Source organism: Puntigrus tetrazona, chromosome 5, assembly GCF_018831695.1.
Source record: "Puntigrus tetrazona isolate hp1 chromosome 5, ASM1883169v1, whole genome shotgun sequence".
NCBI classification, from domain to species: domain Eukaryota; kingdom Metazoa; phylum Chordata; class Actinopteri; order Cypriniformes; family Cyprinidae; genus Puntigrus; species Puntigrus tetrazona.
In genome coordinates, this window is record NC_056703.1 from 30,117,934 (window position 1) to 30,139,474 (window position 21,541).

At 40.2% G+C, this 21,541-nt stretch overlaps 1 protein-coding gene across 2 annotated transcripts in view; it reads right to left on the reverse strand.

The window, feature by feature from the left end:
- Positions 1-4,292: 4,292 nt before the first annotated feature.
- trabd2a (TraB domain containing 2A) overlaps positions 4,293-21,541 on the reverse strand; it is a 41,792-nt gene continuing 24,543 nt past the window's right edge. Inside the window, exons 5-7 of one of the 2 annotated variants that reach the window (XM_043238724.1) lie at positions 13,550-13,640; positions 8,245-8,442; positions 4,293-6,158 (exon numbers count right to left, since the gene is read on the reverse strand). In XM_043238724.1, coding sequence (XP_043094659.1) covers positions 5,978-6,158; positions 8,245-8,442; positions 13,550-13,640 — 470 coding nt within the window. In that variant the 3' untranslated portion in view covers positions 4,293-5,977. Of the gene's footprint in view, positions 6,159-8,244; positions 8,446-13,549; positions 13,641-21,541 lie in introns of both variants that reach the window. The other variant, XM_043238723.1, reaches the window with a different exon arrangement.

Genomic DNA, 21,541 nt, shown 5'->3' on the forward strand with positions numbered 1-21,541 from the left:
GAGGATTCAGAACGCGGCTGTTCTTTGTTTGATTGGCTGTCGCTGATGATCTGCGCAGGGATACTCATTTCTGTGAAAGCAGCTGCAGACGTCTGCGGTCACAAATGCAAATGAAGGAGATGAACGTAAGAGACAGCGCTGCTCTCCGCTAATCAGCGTTAGAACTTATTCACTGTTCTCTGAGAGTTTAACTGCAGATTTCTACAGCTTTCTGGCTCTTGATGTTTGTCATTCTTCAGTGTAGTACCACGTTAAACCCAAACGAATCGTGACCTCGGACCCCTTTGAGCTAGAGACACTCTTAATAATAAAGGTGCTTCACAGTGATGCACCGCAGAACCCTTGTGTCTATAAGGTTCCATTACGAACATCTGAAGAACTTTTTCACAAAAGGTTCTTTTTGGCGAAAGATGCTCCTAGATAAGAAGGATAGGGTTCTTCAAAGAACTGGTTCTTCATTGAACGAAAAATTGTTCTGACAACGTTGTGAAGAATTTATTTTTTTTTATTTTTTTTTGTGGACTGTGTCTTAATTGTTTTCTTTTGGATCTTGGATCTCCTTTGGTGTTCCACAGAACAAACAACAACACTATTGAGAGACGAGCATGAGTGCATTTCTTCACTCTGGTTTATATGGTCTTTTATAAGAACCGTACAGGAGGAACCGTGTAAAAGCTCTGGGATTGGATCACGCTGCCCGTTTGTGTTTCTGGAGTCCGATCTCATCTCGGCTCTGGATCTCAGATGGATGAGCTCGTTCTCATGCGGTCAGAACAGAAACAGACCTCTTTATCCGTTCTCTCTGATCTGGCCCAGAACTGATGTCATTTCAGAAACACTCCAAACAAATTAGCGCCGTCACTCAAAGCGCCGCCTGATGATTATTCTGATCGCTCCAGCTTCAGGGAAACTGCCTCACAGTGTGTGCATTTATGAAAGGCTTGTATTAGAAGTGACCCGTAGCCACCGACGGCACAAAGCTCTTATTGAGGATCCGTAGCGCGGGAACGACTGGCTTCCAGCCTCCGGACGCTTTAATTAAAAACACAGGTGAGAGTCCCATGTCCTGAACACTTCTCACTCCAGACTGTGTTTGTGCTCAACTATTAAAATAAGGGTGCTTCACGATGTCTTAGAAGAACCTTTTTTGTTGAAATGGTTCCATAAAGAACCTTTAACATCTGAAGAACCGCAGAAGAAGGTTCTTCAGATTATAAGAAGGTAAGAGATGATTCTTGGTGGAACCAAACATGATTCTTCATCATTGCTGTGTTGAATCTTTGTTTAGGAGTGCTCTCTATGAGCAGCAGTGTTCCTCAGATCATGAGAGCAGTGGAGAGGAGTCTGAAAGGTTGAATCATGTTTTACTGCACAGATCTGTGGCTGATGATGATGATGATGATGATGATGTTCAGTACAGCCTTAAGTCTTCAAGACATCTTCTATAAAACTGCTTTCAAAAATAGATTATAAAAAGCTTTGTTCAAACAATCCTGACTTGATTTCTATAACAGACTTTGTTCCAAGGAAACAAGCATAAAGAATATAGTGTACGCACCGAATGTCAAAGGGATTAATGTTAAATGAGATTCTCTCGCTGGAGTTTTTTTTGCAGGTCAGCCGTCTCAAACATCAGTGTTCAGATGATTAGAGAGACTAATGATGGGTGAATACAGCTTTAAAAGACTGTTTTTAGAGACCACAGTGTGTTAAACTTGCACTGATTACAGTGTTAAGGAAAGTCAAAAGTAATACATGTTACTCCATAAAAAGTAACTAATTGCATTACTTGGTTATTTTATGTGGAAAGTAATGTATTGCTACTTCTGCGTTACTTTTTGACACCTGAGCTGGGTTTGGCCTTTATATTACACTTTTCTGAAATACAGAGATGGTCTGTATAATAAATTTGAAGATAATCGCTAGAAATGAAGCACTAAAACGTCTCACTGACTGACGTCATGGGGTCCCGCTTGAGAACCCAATCACCCAATGACAAATGTTGATTGGTCAGCGTTGTAGATTATTACATATTTCACTTGTGAGTGATATGATACCTCCTCATTTACTGATAAAACTGATAGCGGTCAGATATGATTTGAAGCATGCTAAGACGCTTCCAGTAATGCCAACACATTTTTCTAGTCTATTCAAGAGAATGTTGTGGTCGATTGTGTCAAACGCTGGCTGAGATCCTGAGATACAACCACGATCAGATGATGGAAGCAGACCAGCTATGGTACGCTCTAAATCCTGACTGGAAATCCTCACAGATACCCAAGAAGGAATATAGTTGTGAGGCATCTTTGACAGAAAAGGGAGGTTGGAGATCGATCTGTAGTTTATAATGGCCCTTTTCCACCGCCTGGTGTACAGCACGCTACGGTTTGCTATGGTTCACTTTTAGGGGGTTTTTCCATTGGGAGCCTGGTACCACCTTGGCTGAGTTTCCAAGCGTACCGTAGCGTTACCAAAGCATGACGTGTACATTCTGCTAAACACTGATTGGCCGGAGAACCTGTGCGAGATGTAGACAAACCTGAATTGACTGATTTTTTTTTTTTAATTTAATAATTTATGCAACCATTCTACCATTCAAATGATTTAAATGATCACAGCCAGCGAGGGAATGAATGTTTGGTGGTCAGTTAGGAAGTACAGACATTCCTGTCCAGTCCAGTCTTTTGTCACATTAGTGTGTTTTTGTTGTGATGTGTCTGGTCTGGTGGTTGTGATTCACTCAAGCTGGCTTTCAGTTCTTCGTCCAGTTGTGTGATGTGGTCACATGACTGAGTCCAGCTCGTCCGGTTACTGGAAGTCCAGGGTTCATGTGGTCCACTCGGACTGCTCTTCACGCTCAGCGCTTCATTTGTCTTTGTGAGCAATACTTCAGCGCTGTTTTTCTAGGTTTTACAAGCATGAGCTGCTGTTCTGAACTGCAGCAGAAGAGCGTGACAAACGTGTTCATCGAGGCCCTTTCTGACCAACACAGAGACTTTGATGACCGTCACGTTCCTCAGAGTTTCTGTCTGAGAGTCAGCGGCGTCTGCTGGACTGTGTTCAGGTCCGTCTGTGAAGAGTCCTGCAGAAATCTTCTTCTAGTGTACGAGTGAACACTGATGAAATTCTTTGGTCAAAGTTACACATTTAAAGTGTTTTCTCTAGTAGGAAAAGAGAACAAAAACATCGAGTCGTGCAGAATGTAGATTGTTTTTCCCAAGCCCCATACTGAAAAACATTAAAATATATATTTCAGTCCTAGAAAACTCAAGTTGTGTCACATTTGAAGATTGACTCTGTGTAGAATATGTGTGTACATATATCATGTGAGTAAAAATCAGCAAGGAATATACTTTACAAAAAAAGGTCCAATAAATAATATTACAATATATACAAATAAAACATAGTTATACATCTGCATCCATCTAAAATGTGGCACAACTTGAAATGTATTTTCTTGTTTTTTTTTTATATAAATTAAGTAAATAAAGGTTGAAATTAAATGTATTTCCAATTTTAAAAGTAGATTTCATTGAGCTTTGCTGTTTACATATATTTTGGCCACAAGGGACTAAACCTTTATGAGTTTCTTTCTTCCATGAAACACAAAAACATGAATAGATGTTTGTAACCAAACCATTTTGACTTTAATTGTTCAGGCAAAAGAAAAAATCAGCTCTGGAGTGATGCTGAAGATGATCAGACGCTGCACTGATTATTAATATTTCTGCTTTGATCTGGTGCACCTGTTTCTGTGTGTTTTTTTCCTCACACACGTGTGTGTTTGAACATACAGATGTTTTCGTCTGTCAGATGAATGAAACCAAGCTTTGTTCTGTTTCCCAAAGATCTGTTTGATCTGAAGCACAGTAATCCAACTAACAGAACCAGCATCAAATGAATTTCACAAATCTAAAACGTAAAGAAGTTATAATGATCCTTCGTTCATTTGAAAGAAAGGGTGCATAAAATCATTAAATATATAAATCAAGCCCGGTCTGTTTACATGAATATTTTTCACTGAATCTACTCGTCAGGTTAAAAGTGAACGCAGAGAAGATCTGAACTAAAGTGAGAACGCTGTGGATGTGATTATCTTTGATGAGATCCAGATCAATGAGTCTCACGAGTGTTTGAAGACAAACTCAGAAAAGAAGCATTTCAGTCATTATCCTGCCTTCGAAGAACATCTCTGTACGTGAAGACCCAAAGCGGACCTCAGAAATGATGATGGTGTGATTGTAGAAGAGAGGAGTGATCGTGATACTGATGTTCAGATCGTCTGCCGCTGTTTATGCATTCAGTCTCGATGTTCATGCAGTTCACGCTAATATTTCCACTTTCTCTAATGTGTGTTAAACAGCCCTTCAGTTTTCTTATTCCCACTCCTGCTGAATTTCTGACCGTAACCACCTTCTTCAGAAAGAACTCTGATATTATTTATGATTTCTGTGTTGAAGCCGCTTGTGAATAATCTGTGTGAAGAACCACATCTTAAAAGATCAGATACAAAGTACTAGATCGGACACATCCCTTCTAATGAACAGGTTTGACATTTTCTGCTTTCTAGACATTTACGTAAAAAAGAACATGATGTCTTCATTTCATCGTGAGATCTTCAGAGCCCTGATAACACACTGAAAGGCTCGTATGATGTCAGCAGTGACATCATATTGAGATATTATATAATAACTATGTTATGTCATGACCTGATGAGACGGAACGAGTTTCTCTTATCTTTATGATAAAAGTCATTGCAAAGAGCTTTAAGTTCCTACAATATGTTTATTTATATTAGAAACCTAATATATTTAACTTATGGCAAAGTGAGGTAGTTGTGTAAGTATCTTGTGTTAGCATTTAGTTGTGTTTGGATTAATTATTACTCGATTTCCCTATAAATATTCAACAGAAATTTGAATATAATTCCTGCAGAAATGGACAGTTTAGCATCCTTCTGATCTGAATGCGCTTTTTCAGGTTGTAGAGTATGAATGATAAAGTGTTTGTGGATTTAGAAAAATGTGTTCATGGCATGCATTTCGTCTGAAAACGATTCCCAGTTTGATCCATGAAGACTTCTGAAGAGGTGACTTCAGTACTGAACAAAGCTTGTTAACAACCGAAGAAACTTTCCTCAAAACTGGCCAGAATCATACAGCAATCTAAACTAAGGTTAACTACAGCCACATCAAAACAACACTCTGGAGTTGGGTTTGTATTTGTCTGATCTCGGATCAGCTCTCATCAATAAACCGTGGTAATAACCACAACATTTTTTGTTAATGAAGAATGATTTACAAAGAAAATCCTTTCACACATTCGCTGGCAACCAGAAAGAAACCATTCCATTCAAAAGCATAAATTGGTCTTGTGATTTAATTTAAAGAGCATAATAAAAGACCTCTTGGTGGTTGGGTGAAGATCTCAGCTGAGAGGAAGAGGAGGAGGAAGAGGATGAAGGACAGAAGAGCCATGTCAAGAAGATGAAGATCCTTCATAAAACACTGCTTCTGTTCCAGCGTCGAGAGAAGAACGAGAGTCTGCATTCATCTTTCGTTTGGAGAACACTGAACTATATAAATACTTTATTTCTTTTAACATCACAAACACCAGATATGATTTACATTGCCTCATTCTGCCATAAACACATTTAGATCAACTAACACTATCTATTCAATAAATTAAATGACTCGTTTCTATGTCACAAACACAACATTTTAGACATTCATCAAAAGCACGAGGTTGACCGAAGAGGAAGAATCACCGTACATCTGTTTTCCTGACCTGATGGTTTTTTCTTGACTGAGGCCGGTTAAGCTGGTTAGTAGCTGATTTAGTCACAAAAATATAATGACTCTTATTTATATATTTATATAATAAGTGAACAAACAAATGCTTTATTCAAAACTCTAAATTACATCTATAATACATCTGATATTTACAAGGAAGTGTTTCTGGAAGAGCTGAAGTCCGGTCACGAAAGCAGCAGCAGCAGCAGGATCTGGACACACAGAGCAGGGAGGGCGGGGCTCCAGGAGGCGGAGCCTGAGAACGTCCTGTGCTGATTGGCTCGGTCGTGCTCCTGTGGGTGGGCCTGTACCGTGATGTAACCGTTGATGATGCGGACGACAGGAGGCGGAGCCTCGGCCGTCACGCTGCAAGAGAGGAGAGAGAGATGATGAGAAACACACGCCTTCATCATCATCATCATCATCATCAGTCCAATGTGCAAATCTTTTTCTAGTCCAGTTTTTTGTGTAGAGCATATATTGATTTTTTTATATTGAGTTAAAAGTGACTGATAGATCTGTGAAGTGAATCAGAACTGAGTTGTTCATCGTGTTTATTTGGTGCTGCAACTAGTAGTGAAGATGAAAAGATGATCAGCAAAACAACATTAACTGATCGAATCTAGTGACAGAAGTGGCTAAATTGAAGAGCTGACTTTTCATCAAAATGAACTCTTCACTAGGTTTTGTTCACACTTCACCTCAAAAACCAGCACAGATTGATTCTTAGGATTTAGGATTTTATATTGGTTCATTAAAATGGGAATGGATTCAAATCAAGAATATATTTGTCAACCCAGCCCTCAACATCATCAACATCGGATGAATATTGAAATGCAGTTTTAAACGCAGCGTTTTCAGAAGAGATGAGTCTCAGCGTCTTCGGTCACGCGAGCGCCTGAAATCGTTTATGAAACACGAAGAAGGAGGCAGGGAAATAAATGGAGGTTTGAGTCTGTGAGAGCTCGGAGACGTTCAGGGAACACAAATAAAGAGCGTGAGGCTTCCATCTGTGTCAACACGTGAGTGAACGTCTGCTCCGGATCTCAAATCAAGTCTATATTCAGGACCCGTGTTTGTTTTGACCGTCTGGGGCCCGCCTGACTTTCATAAACAGTTTATGAAAGAAATATTTTTTTTAACGCAGAATTACGTGGGCAACCGTGAAAGTAAATTCAAGCAAGTTTCCAGAAGACGGTTCAGGCACGGGAACAAGAATCGTTCTGTTGGGAATGACGAAATGTGACACGGCTCCGTGAAACGCTGCTGAAAATGAACTGATCTTCACGTTCAGCAGGTCGTGACGCGTCTCCAGAAGACGCAGGTGAAGACTCGTCTGGAAGGAGCCGCAGGTCAAACCGTCATCCAGACGTTACCCAGAACACCAGAAGACCATTAAACATAAAACCTTTCACCCGAAGTAAGACAAACATTAACTGGAAGAAAATACAGATTAAAGAAATACACCTCAAAAAGATGCATATAAAAAAACTCAACATTTAAATTTAAACGAATAAATAAATAACCGTATCCCTTTTAGACTTATTTATTATAAGCTTGTCTCATTGCTCTTCTGTTGATTTCGATTGCTTTATCATATTGTAAGTTGCTTTAAATAAAAGCATCTGCTAAATGACTAAATATAAATGTAAACAGTAATTATAAAAATAACATTTAAATAAATCACTTACAAAAATATCAATGTATTTCATCTTCAAAATAAAAGCTATTCTATGAAATGTTATATACCAAGTGCTAAAACATTACAAATTTATACTAAAAACTATATATCTTATTAAAAACAAAAAACAATGGCAAACACAAAAAACTAAAACTTAACATTTTAACGAAAGCAGAAAATCTAAAAATAAAATATTTTGAAATGACAAAAACTGTGAGATTTTATTAACTGTAGCAATCTTTAGAGTATTAGTGACGTTCTAGTCTCGTGTTGCCAGATCTTCAGAACGAACAAAGCTTTATGGGTTTGGAACGACATGTTTTTCTTTTGGGGTGTAGTAACTCTTTCATTTCTTTTGCGTATGAAACGGCTGAAATGATTGTCACATGTTTTTTTCACATGTACTCATTAATTTTATTTCAGATGCCAGAAGAACAGATGATCAGAACATACAGTTTGCCAAGCCGTGTTATTTTTATTTTACTTCAGGAAATAAAAGACGACCGAACCGTCAGCCGGGAGTCAAAGCAGCTCTACTTTTTTTTAAAGGACTGTGGCCTCTGGATTTCTTTATTTCTAACTCATTTACATCTCAATACTCTCAAAGTCAGTTGACTGAAAGTTACTCGTAGCTCATATAATGTGCAAAGTGTTGACAATTTAGTTATTTTGTATTAGATTAGTGACTTTTTTGTTCTCATCTGCCCGTGATCTGTTTTCATCATAGATGGATGGATTGGCCGTTATGATGGCCGTGTTCCTCGCTCTCACCTCTCCTCCATCCGCACCCAGAGCTCGTTGAACTGCCGATGGCGCTGCTTCTTCTGCTTGTTTCGCCGCTTCTTCTTCAGCTTGTGCTCCACCTTCTCCAGGAGCTCCAGCAGATGCTCCTCGTCCTCCTGAAGATCTGGGCGCTCGTGGAGGAACGGCTCCAGCGGGGCGTCCGCGTCCGGCAGCTCTCCTGACCTTCTGCTGCCGAGACAAGAGAGAAGGTTTTCATACAGACCTGCTCCGAGACGCTAAAGCAGAAGATCACATCGAGACCAAGATTAGGGTTTCAGACCCCTCTGGTGATCGCTTGATTTCATTTAGAGCTGTTTTGGGAGTTTTTAGCGTTCCTAAAGACCAACAAGTGGGCGGGGAATATGCTAATGATTCATGATGATGTCAACACGAAGCGGCTCGGGATTGGTTTTAAAAATGACTCGTTTTAATGATTCAGAGTCGACTCTTTCTTCTGAGAAACAATAACTCTATACACGGAGCACTTTTAGATTTGTGTTTGTTCTCTTAAAGCTGGTTACACACCGCATGAAAGATCATTTTCAAAAACACCTAAAAGGAGCATTTAAACACTCTTTAGTTCAAAGACGGTGGCGTCTCTTCGTACGGATGAAGGTCTGAATACACTCATATTCCTTTCACTGGCTTCTGCTTTTAAATAAAAACACTGAAATATGATTGACTGGTAAAGCAATAAAATATAGACTTTAAAGAGAACACAAAGGATGATGTGGAGAACTAAACCGTTATATCGAGACTAGAAATATTCTTCAAAATATCTTCTTTATAGATTCAGAATGCATTTATTTCTTGAAGGCATTAGTTTAAATCTATTAACATATTTATTGACATTAATAATAATTCAAGTTTATTTGGAGTACTGCTTGTGAAGAATGCACGTTTCTTAATATTAAGCATACGATGTGTTTTAATGACATTACCGATAAAGACTGTTAGATCTTTGAATAATATTAAAAGTGTTCATGAAGTAAACTCGCAGTAATCCCACTTTAGTTCAATCAAATATACTTCAGTGTCTCTTTGTGCAGAAATAGTGCTAAAGTACAACTAAAGCATTAACTACGAAATTAGTTTTAGCAAACAATCTTATTACACTAAGTACAAGTGCAAGGAATATAAGTATAGAAATATGTAAACGCATTTGTTTCATACTTAAAATATAAAATATTTCAGATACATTTTAGTTTGAGACATTTGAGTTCAGAAGAGCTTGAATCAGTCAAAATGTGTTTGTGTAATGCTTTCAGAACATAATTTAGTATCTTCATGCATTATAAAGATTTATCAGAGTAGAAACGTAGGACAATATAGTTATGTTGTGTGACGATGAGCAATCAAGCGACTGGTTTCTATATACCTATATATGTGTGTGTGTGTGTGTGTGTGTGTGGATAAATCTGAGCACACACACCTCCATCTGCTCCTGATCAGACCTCTCTGACAGACCGCTAAAGCATCGCAGGAATTTATGACAAACGCTTCGATGCAAATCAGCGGCGGCACGTTTTTATAACGGAACTTTCCGGACCTGGGCTTTCCAGAGTCTCCTTCAGTCCTGTGTGTGTGTGTGTGTGTGTGTGTGTGTGTGTGTGTGATGGACTGATAAGAGCAGATGAAGACTGATAACCACCCGTGAGATGAAGACAGGAAGCGTCCTGTGATCCTTCAGTCTGTAGCTTGTCATCATACTTTAAATTAGAACTCATTTTAGTTTTATGTGCAGTTTTAGTGATTTTATTGAGTCTTGTGTGTTTTTAAATGCCTATATAATTTGTATTAACTTAACACAATAAATAAAATAATTCTAAGTTAGAAGAACTACAATAACACTAAAAGAAATACTTTAGTTTAGTTCATTATTTTTTATGTTTCTATTTAACTGTAATAACTGACACTTGTATGTCCTTCATGAGTTCTACTGGATCCAGACGACTCTGTTGAAGTGTGTGTGAACGAGTCCTGAAGTGTTTGCTGTGAATGTGAGACAGACGCAGAACCAGAGTCAAAGCCTCCAACCCGCTTCACTGAGACACTTCTGCTTATGTTCTGATCAAACCCAGGAGTCCTTCACACAATGGCCCCATTCTGAGCACGCCGGGGCCCTCGTTATGAGCCCTGTGTGTGTGTGTGAGAGTGAGAGTGTGCATGTGTGTGTGTGTGTGTGTGTGTGTGTGTGTGTGTGTGTGTGTGTGTGTGTGTGTGTGAGAGAGAGTGAGAGTGTGCATGTGTCTGTGTGTGTGTGTGTGTGTGAGAGAGAGAGTGAGTGTGTTTATGTGTAAGAGTGAGAGAGTGTGTGTGTGTGTGTGTGAGAGTGAGAGTGTGCATGTGTGTGTGTGAGTGTGTATGTGTTTGTGTGAGAGAGAGTGAGTGTGTTTGTGTGTAAGAGTGAGAGTGTGTTTGTGTGTGTGTGTGTGTGTGAGAGAGAGTGTGCATGTGTGTGTGTGTGTGAGAGAGAGTGAGAGTGTGCATGTGTGTGTGTGTGTGAGTGTGTATGTGTTTGTGTGAGAGAGAGTGAGTGTGTTTGTGTGTAAGAGTGAGAGTGTGTGTTTGTGTGTGTGTGTGTGAGAGAGAGTGTGCATGTGTGTGTGTGTGTGTGAGAGAGTGAGAGTGTGCATGTGTGTGTGTGTGTGTGTGAGAGAGAGTGAGTGTGTTTGTGTGTAAGAGTGAGAGAAAGTGTGTGTGTGTGTGTGTGTGTGAGAGAGAGAGTGTGCATGTGTGTGTGTGTGTGTGTGTGTGTGTGAGAGAGAGTGAGAGTGTGCATGTGTGTGTGTGTGTGTGTGTGAGAGAGTGTGCATGTGAGCGTATTTATTTGTGTGTGTGTGTGTGTGTGTGTGTGTGAGAGAGAGTGAGTGTGAGTGAGAGTGTGTGTGTGTGTGTGTGTGTGTGAGAGAGAGAGAGTGAGAGTGTGCATGTGTGTGTGTGTGTGTGTGTGAGAGAGTGTGCATGTGAGCGTATTTTTATTTGTGTGTGTGTGTGTGTGTGTGAGAGAGTGAGTGTGTGTGTGTGTGTGTGTGTGTGTGAGAGAGAGAGAGTGAGAGTGTGCATGTGTGTGTGTGTGAGAGAGTGAGTGTGAGTGAGAGAGTGTGTGTGTGTGTGTGTGTGTGTGTGTGTGTGTGAGAGTGAGTGTGTTTGTGTGTAAGAGTGAGAGAGTGTGTTTGTGTGTGTGTGAGAGAGTGAGAGTGTGCATGTGTGTGTGTGAGAGAGTGTGTGTGTTTGTGTGTAAGAGTGAGAGAGTGTGTGTGTGTGTGTGTTGTTGTGGTGTATGAGGACACAAATGTGTGTAGTGGCACAGATATTACAAGCTGAAGGTGACTTTTCAGGACATTACCTCATGCCAACATTTTCGAGACGCTTATAAATCATACAGAGTGAGTTTTTTTAAAATGTACAAATGTGAGTAGTTTCCTGTAAGGAGCAGAACAATAACACACACAGTCTGTAAGAATAACAGCATTACAGCTAGGGAGAGTCCCCACTTTTCACAAAAATATGAACGTGTGTGTGTGTGTGTGACATATGAAGACACACATTCATACACTGACAGTCAGGACGGTCAGAAGAAGGTCTTGATGTTAAGACTCCAGAGCTTCTTTACACAGAAAGCAGTGGAAAAGCTGAAGCTCCTGTATGTGTGACATCTGATGATGCTGAAAGTTTAAAACAACCTCTAAAACTAAATGTTTTGGCTAGGAAATATTATTTCTGATCATTTAGGATGTGTTGAAGGTGTTTGAGCCTGTAACTCTCAATCTATTTGATCACTTTGTTGACCTGACTCTCTAACACTTGCACTGTCTTCATTCTTTCTAACCGCTTGCTTTCTTAAAAGCTCCTCAAGGACTAGCTTTCTCTCTCTCTCCAGCTTTTTTTCTACACTCTTTCTATGTCACAGTATAGGACACGGTTCAACAACCTATACAACATATATGAGCCCTGCTCCCTGTGGTGTGCTGAGATAACTGAGGTTTGTTAAAGCGCTCGCGTGTCATTGCTCTTTTGTTGGTTTTGATTGCTTCCTTCATATGTTATGCATCTTTTCTGCAGAAATATATAACAAGGGAATGTGTTTTACATTGACGGCGTGCTGAGTGCTGTGTTTGAAAGCTGACTGCTTAAAGCTCCTGGAGTGTGTCTGAAGACAGGGCTTCCCAAACAAGATGAAAAAACGATTGACATTACTGTCTGCTTATTCTTAATTAAAAGAATATTGGAGATATTAGTAACTACTAGTTTTAAGTTAATGAGTCTGATGAAATATGTCTATAAAAACTGAAACACTCACTTCTGCATCAAATTCTCCCAAACTGTTCACTATAAGCTTACGATAATATTTCATTTTCGTTATTTCATTAAGACACCAATAAAATCGGTCGATTGCTGAAATAGAGTTATAAAAAGACGAGATCATGCGTAGTTCTAGACGCACGTCTCTGACTGCTGACTGTTTCTATAGCAACCGGGAATTCTAACAGCAGCTGCAGTGATGCGGTGATTGGCTACTTTATTTAGAAGGCGGGGCTTCTTGTGATTGATCGGCCATTTTGAGCGTTGCATTTTTCCCCATTCAAAACTATAGGAGCAACACATCTTGGCTATTAGTCTTTACCTAGACTGAACTAGATCTGATTCACAGCGGCGTCCTGCTGCTCTTCACATCTCCTCTCAAATGTCTCTTAGCTGCAGAAATGGCTTCTGCTGCTTGAAATGTTGCAGTTATGTAATGAATAGATTAGAGTCCATGTTTGTTCCTGACTGACGTCTGATAATGGACTGCTTTTGAGGGACAAACACGTGGAAAGACGCCAAAACAACAGACTAATCATTCTGCAGACTGTAGAACATTATAATTAATAAACCGATTGGGAAAGACAGAAGAAGACTGAGACGTCATCACAGCACCACAGGATAATTATCCTAACAATTTAATATAATGTCTTATTATTTAATGCATTAATTACAATTAACTAACAATCAACAATACATTTGTTAGTTCATTATTAATACTTTTCAGCTCAGCTCTATTCATTTTTTTTAAAGGTAAAACATGAACTTTGGAATAATGTAAATATTAAAACATTTATTAACAGTAACTAAGATTAATACTTGCTTTATATCACATTAACAGATGTTAAAGAGACTCATACTGTAAAGCTGAATAAATGAGAAAATACAGTTACAGTACAGTAGAAAAAAGTGTGTGTGTGTGTATGTGTTTGTGTGTGTGTGTGTATGTCTGTGAGTGTGTGTGTGTGTGTGTGTGTGTGTGTGTTACCTGTGTAGCATCTGTCCAGCAGGTGTGTGCTCCACCTCATAACCTTCACGTCTCAGGACATCAATCACAGTGTTGTTTCCCAGAAAGTGACCTGAAACACAAACACTCCACCTTCAGTCTCTGAACTCAAGTGAGTCTGACACACACACACACACACACACACACACACACACACAGCCTGCGGTGTGGAAGTGGTTTGTAATGTTAGATTACTGTACTGATATTTCATGTCTGTCTCGTTACAGGAAGAGCGGATCACATGACAGTCCTGTAAGCCTCTGGGAATCAGAAACTTCCTGAATCAGGATCACTAATGTGTGTGTGTGTGTGTGTGTGTGTGTGTGTGTGTTTCCCCTCTCTGAGGCTCAGGTGTTGCACTATGCGTGTGTGCACTATGCACTATGTGTGTGCACTATGCGTATGTGTGCTAATTCAGCAGAGTTAGACTGGAAAGGCGTGCTGAATAGGCATATTGATCGATGAGTGAGCGGTTGAGAACAAGCCAAAGTCAATGAGCAGAGAGCGAAGAGCCGATGGACGGCTGAGATAAGAGCCGCTAACCACCTAAAAGCTTTTATTCAAAACTTCCTGAGCTCAGGCTTTTAGCGCGCTTGTTTTCTTAAGGCCAGTGGCATACTGAGAGCATTCATGCCGTCCGGTGGAAACGCTCCGCAGACATCCAGAGCCCAGAAAGCAGTCTGTGTCCTTCAGCGGCGCTCCGATTATTAGAGCAAATGGCACATCTTTTACCGAGTTTCTTTTCCATGCGTCGTAATATTTATATTAGAGATGTTGAGCTGGAGCTGAGAGTTGTGTGCTGGATAAATAAACTGAGCGGCGGAGCAGATGTTTGCTCTGAGCACGAGACCCTGCCACGCTAGAGACATCATTAACTAGTCCATTACTGAGCATTAACTAGTCTATACAAAGAAGTTATATACTATAAACTAGTCCAATAAAAACAGATCTCCAAACCTTCAGACTCATCTGAACATAAAACAACACTAAAGAAAAGATATCTTATTCTTAACTCAACATACATTTACTTGAGATGCAAGATGGTGTCAAATATTTCTACTAACAGAAAACTTGTAATATTTAAGATTAAAACCGGCCCGTCTTCACTGCTTGCAGCTATATTTAGTGTTGTTTTCTGGAAAAAATAATTGAGTTTATGTTTAAAACAAGAACAAATATCAGCTGATGATTTTTTGGACCCGACTGGCAGATATTTCTCTTGTTTTAGGTATAAATTCTGGAACATTTTTCAGAAAACGAGACTTAAGCACATGGTTACTTAAGAAGTAAAACTAAATTGTGTTTTTCCTTATTAATGTTTATATTTAATCAAAGAATGTTTTGATTTTTAATTATTATTATTAATTATAATTATTTTTCAATTAAATTTCATTCTCCTTTTATGTCCCTCACAATGTAGAAGGTTATGTTAAATATAAAGTATTTAACGTAAAGTTATATATATTATATATCGCATCTTATAAAACATATCATTATTTTTTTTAAATTAATGTGCTACATAAATAAACTCCCCTTGTGCTGGAAAACATGAGAAAATGACAATGAAATGTGAATGGAAAGCCACTGCAGGCTCGGCCAGTATTTCTTTCACCATTATTAATCAGACGCTGCTGTTAGCAATAATTGAAATAAAGCAGTGCTCCGTTTCGTTCTCCCACAGAAACCTCAGCGTTGCTAACCGAAGCGCTCGTTTCCAGCTAATACACGTATCACGTCTCATTTCTCTTATATTTAGCCTTCGCTTATGGGCAGATTATGGCCTCGCTAAACCACGGCGCTCATTTGTGTTCGTCCACAGACGCAGATCATCCGGATTTAAAGTCCGATTAATGCTGATACACGGAGAACGAGACGTTTGAGCGTCAATAAAATGCTGCTCTACGACTATCATTAGCGTGATGCCTCCAGTCGAGAAACCTCTGAAGTCAGTAAACCTGGTAATTATGTTGAAAACGTACTCGTGATGTTTAAGAGCCGGACGGAGCGGCTCCTGCGCTGACCTCCGACCGACCCGAGCTCCAGTCCATCGGATCCTCCCTCAGGCGGGATTAGGATGAGTCTCAGCAATGGATGTGAATGGGTGCCGTCAGAATGGGAGTCCAAAGGCTGATAAAAACACCACATATTTGCCAGAAATTCTGCGTAACTCAATAGTAACATTTGTTCAGTAACATCAGATTTTTTTTTCAAGTAACGCATAAATGCATTACTTTTTAATTTACAAGAAAATATCTGAGTTCAGATAAAATAACGTGATGTAATTACTTTGATAGCGTGACACAAAACTGTAATGAGCTTCACCGCTTCAGTCCTTCAACCAACGCCTTGGAAAGCCAAGAACTGTGTGTTTGTGAGAATCAAATCATTCATTAAGGTGTTTTTATCTTCTAACCGTTGCTTCTGGCATCTATAAATCTATAATAACTCTTCCTCTGGTGAAAAAGTGCTCCAGGAGAGAAATCTGCAGAGATCAGAACAGCTAAAAGCTTCTCCAGATGTTCACTGACGGACCGGAGCGCTGATGTTTTTATCAGACTCTCGTTCTGACGGCACCCATTCACATCCATTTCTCCAGATCTGATGAAGAAACACACCGCTCCCGATCTCAGACGGACCGAGAGTGAGCGCATGTTCATATTTAGTTCTGTTCCTAGACTAGACGGAATATTCTTGTTCTGGGGTTTCCTGAATTTATAAAAGCAATGTATAAACTCTTCTCATAAACTCGGTGGAAATGTTACCGGAGTCGCCTGCATTGGAAAAATGTCGTGTGTCCAACATTATTCCCATTAAAATGTGCCAAAAATGCATGAAATCAAAAGTCGGAAATGTATTCGATACAAAGCCCCACCCCGCTGATTTTAATAAGGTGCAATGAATAGTTAGTTGTTGTTGGAAGCTGGAGTCTTGGCAGAAGTGTGTTTTTCTTGACTTTGGATTATTAGACGTGAACGCTGCATAAAGTCAAAGCCAAATAAAATCTCTCCGTGTTATTTCAGCGCTCTCATTAACACTCTGTGCTCCTCCGTCCAAACCTGAAGTCATGATTCCTTCAGTCGAGGAAACTTCATAAGTCACGGGGAATTCAGCGGCTGTTATTGCTGAAGGTAACCTGAAAGGCTCTGATAAGTGGGCGACGAGCTGAAGGCACGAGGGAAACAACTGCAGCACATGTTTTTACAACGCTGTGGTATTTTTGTTGGAAGCGCTGTCCGTGGAGGAATGTTTAATGGCAGTTAACATGCTTTAATCCTGAGCGCTGTCAGAAAAACACACAACTCACAGACAATTTCCTTACAACAGTTGTGCTTCGCTTGTTTTTTTCCACATTTATTTTTGCATTCTTTGAGTAGAAAGTTCAAAAGAAGAGCACGTAAAAAAAAATGGTCCTCTTTTGTAACATTACATCCTTGATGATTTTTCGTTTTCTTGAATGCATCAGTTTCCACAAGAATATCGAGCAGCACAACTGTTTTCAACACTGATAATAATCAGAAATGTTTGTTGATCGGTATATTACTATGATTTCTGAAGATCACGTGACGCTGAAGACTGGAGGAATGATGCAGAAAATCACAGAAATAAATTACACTTTAAAACACATTCACAGAGAAAACAGCTGATTTAAAGTGAGAGAATATTTACCTATTTTTCTTCAATATTATTAATCAAATAAATGTAGCCATTGTGAGCAGAAGAGGCTTCTTTCAGATGGATTTGCAAAATATACAGCATGAAATCTAAAGCATGATTCAGACAAATTTAGACAATTAAATAAAGCACCAAATATCCTGATAAACATGGCCAACCTTCGTGCCCAAACAACCCAAACCAGGACCTGGTTTAACTCCAAACATGTTTTGTTCGAGCGGATGGATATCATCAAGCGGACGGTGCATCAGAACGACTCACAGCTGAATGAAACTAAATATGAACTCTGGGATACACGCTATGAAGACGGCTGATGTTTTTCTTCACACATGAGGGCAGATAGACCGATAACGGCGTACAATGCCCCAGTTACAATGAAAGAGAGGATCGGGGCGTCCATTCAGCAGAATCTGAAGATGTTGAGGGTGAACGAGTCGAGTCAGAACAGATGCCGGAGTCAGATACGCTTCTACACACACACACCGGGAAACATTCAACAAGGAGAGGAACACACCTGAGACGTGATGAGAACTACAGAGTTCTCCGGTTCTCCGAGTGCAACAATAAAATAAGGCTGTTTAAATACTAAAAATCAGGTAACAATTCATTATAAATATATCTATAATTACACTTAAAAAAGTGTAATACCTAATGACTAGAAAAGAGAGAAAACCCTAAAGATATTCAGTTATTGAAATTTCTGGAGTTATGGAGCAGTTCTGACATTAGAATTTGTTATATATTATTTTTACTTTATTATTTACAGATACTACAAATTATTAAAGTAAATTGCTCAGTCGTCACAGAAATATAATATGCTGTATATATCCTGCGGGCTTTGAATCAAACTGTTTAAAATCACTGCTGTGAAGAAATGAGCCCTTCTTCTGTCAGATATTAACAGGAGCGTGTGTGTGTGTGTGTGTGTGAGTGTGTGTGTGTGTGTGTGTGTGTGAAAATCTGAAATTGCCAATAGTTTCCTGTAAGGGGTAGGTTTAGGAGTAGAACAATAACATACAGTCTGTACAGTATAGAAACATTACACCTATGAAGAGTCCCCATAAACTACAAATACCAACATCTGTGTGTGTGTGTGTGTGTGTCTGTCTGTGTGTGTGTGTGACTGTGAGTGTGTGTGTGTGTGTGTGTGTGTGTGTGTGTGTGAGTGTGTGTGTGTGTGTGTGTGTGTGTGTGTGTGTGTGTGTGTGTGTGTGTGTGTGTCTGTGTGTGTGCTGTTGCAGGAAGTGTGTGAGTGAAAGCAGAGAGCACTGCACACTAACAAGGGTGTGTTTCATGCGCTTCTCCTGGGGGCTTTTCTTCACACACACACACACACACACACACACACACACACTCGTCCAGAGAGGAGTGTAAGTGATCTGCGTTCACGCTGTTCTGGAGCTTCACGAGTCCAGAAACATTCAGAGTCTGAAACTCCAGCTTTATACTTGTTGTGTGTGTGTGAGTCCCACTCCATGAGCGGCACACACACTTCCTGAACACACACTACACCGAGCACAGCTCTACACTAATGAGTCCAGAACGTGAACAAACGGTCCGTCGATTCAGTCAGGAACCACAAATACAAACTAACTGAAGTGACTTCATCAAGTGTGTGACTGGATCTCAATCAGACCTCTACACACACACACACACACACACACACACACACACACACACACACACACACACACACACACACACACACACACACACACACACACACACACACACACACACACACACACACACACACACACACACACACACACACACACACACACACACTCACACACACACACACACACACACACACACACACACACACACACACACACACACACACACACACACACACACACACACACACACACACACACACACACACACACACACACACACACACACACACACACACACACACACACACACACACACACACACACACACACACACACACACACACACACACACACACACACACACACACACACACACACACACACACACACACACACACACACACACACACACACACACACACACACACACACACACACACACACACACACACACACACACACACACACACACACACACACACACACACACACACACACACACACACACACACACACACACACACACACACACACACACACACACACACACACACACACACACACACACACACTCACACACACACACACACACACACACACACACACACACACACACACACACACACACACACACACACACACACACACACACACACACACACACACACACACACACACACACACACACACACACACACACACACACACACACACACACACACACACACACACACACACACACACACACACACACACACACACACACACACACACACACACACACACACACACACACACACACACACACACACACACACACACACACACACACACACACACACACACACACACACACACACACACACACACACACACACACACACACACACACACACACACACACACACACACACACACACACACACACACACACACACACACTCACACACACACACACACACACACACACACACACACACACACACACACACACACACACACACACACACACACACACACACACACACACACACACACACACACACACACACACACACACACACACACACACACACTCACACACACACACACACACACACACACACACACACACACACACACACACACACACACACACACACACACACACACACACACACACACACACACACACACACACACACTCACACACACACACACACACACACACACACACTCACACACACACACACTCACACACACACACACACTCACACACACACACACACACACACACACACACTCACACACACACACACACACACACACACACACACACACACACACAAGGTTTGTTCTGAGATGTGTTTGTGATATTCTGAACACACTGCTTCATTTAAACTTTAAGAAATATGAGGCATTTTGTATTTTTGTGCAGTTCTTGGATTTGTTTTGATTAAAAAGTTTTGATAAAAAGAGGTTTTGAAAATATAAAAGCTAAAACTAACAAACTGAATTTCTTGAAGAAAAAAATATTCATAGGGCCTTATTATTGTTAAGAAAACCTCTAAAAATGTTGAAGATTTATCGATTAAATTTGATGAAAAAAAGTGAATGAAACTATTAATCCAGAGCCTTTTAAAGCACAGAATTCCAGGAAAAATAAAGCATCATTTTGTGAACGGGCTGCATCTGAGTGTTTTTCTCATCACTAAAAGAGAAGATTGGATTAGAGAAGACGAGCTGGAATCATCGGGAAACATGATGTGAAACATCTGGAACCAATCAGAGATCTGTCCATCAGAGCTGAACGCCGCCGTCAAACACACTCCGCTTTTAAACGTCTTTAACTCGAGCGCATTCCATTAATGATATAAGACGACTCGTCTGAGCCTAAGATCCTGCTTCCTCGTAACCGGAGCGCGTGACCTGTGACCTCTGACCCCGCGTGACCCCGAGCAGCACCTGGAACGGGGTTTTATGTTTTTGCCTGCAGACAAACCGAAGAGGAGAGCGCCGCCGGTCGTTTATAAGTGTGTGAGCGAGACGGCGTCCGTATCCCAGCATTCCCAGCTGGAGCTGATCACGCCTGCGTCCACCGCGCGCAAAACCTTTTTAGAAATTTGAATTCAAAACGTTTTTATACTATTCAGAAGCGAGAACAGATGCTTTATGAGGGATTTCTGTCTGTTCTATTTAGTTTGGTTTTATTGTCCTGTATTTCTACAGGACCTGTATTTTTCTTTATTAACTTGTAGTCAAGGTATGTATTTTATTGTACTGTATTATATGCAAAGTATTGCAGCAAAACATTTATCACTATCCTGCAGTGAAATCAATGTGATATCTTTATTATATCTGTATTAGCAATATGCAAAAAGACCATATAAATACAAATACTTATAAATATATGAAATACCTTCAAAAGTCCTACACTAATGTTAACAGATACAACTTTACAACAACATCATCAATGATCAATACTAGAGCTTTTATTAATCTTAATGTTTCCAGTGGAATCTTATTACGGTTATGATTAATATAAATCATTATAAAACATGTTGATGGATCCGTCTTCTCCTGATGTTCACTGATGGACCTCTCATTCTGACGGCACCCATTCACTTCCATTGCTGAGATATATTCCTCCACACGCACTCCTCCTAAACTCAAAGCACGAGCTAATATTTTCAGCTAATGC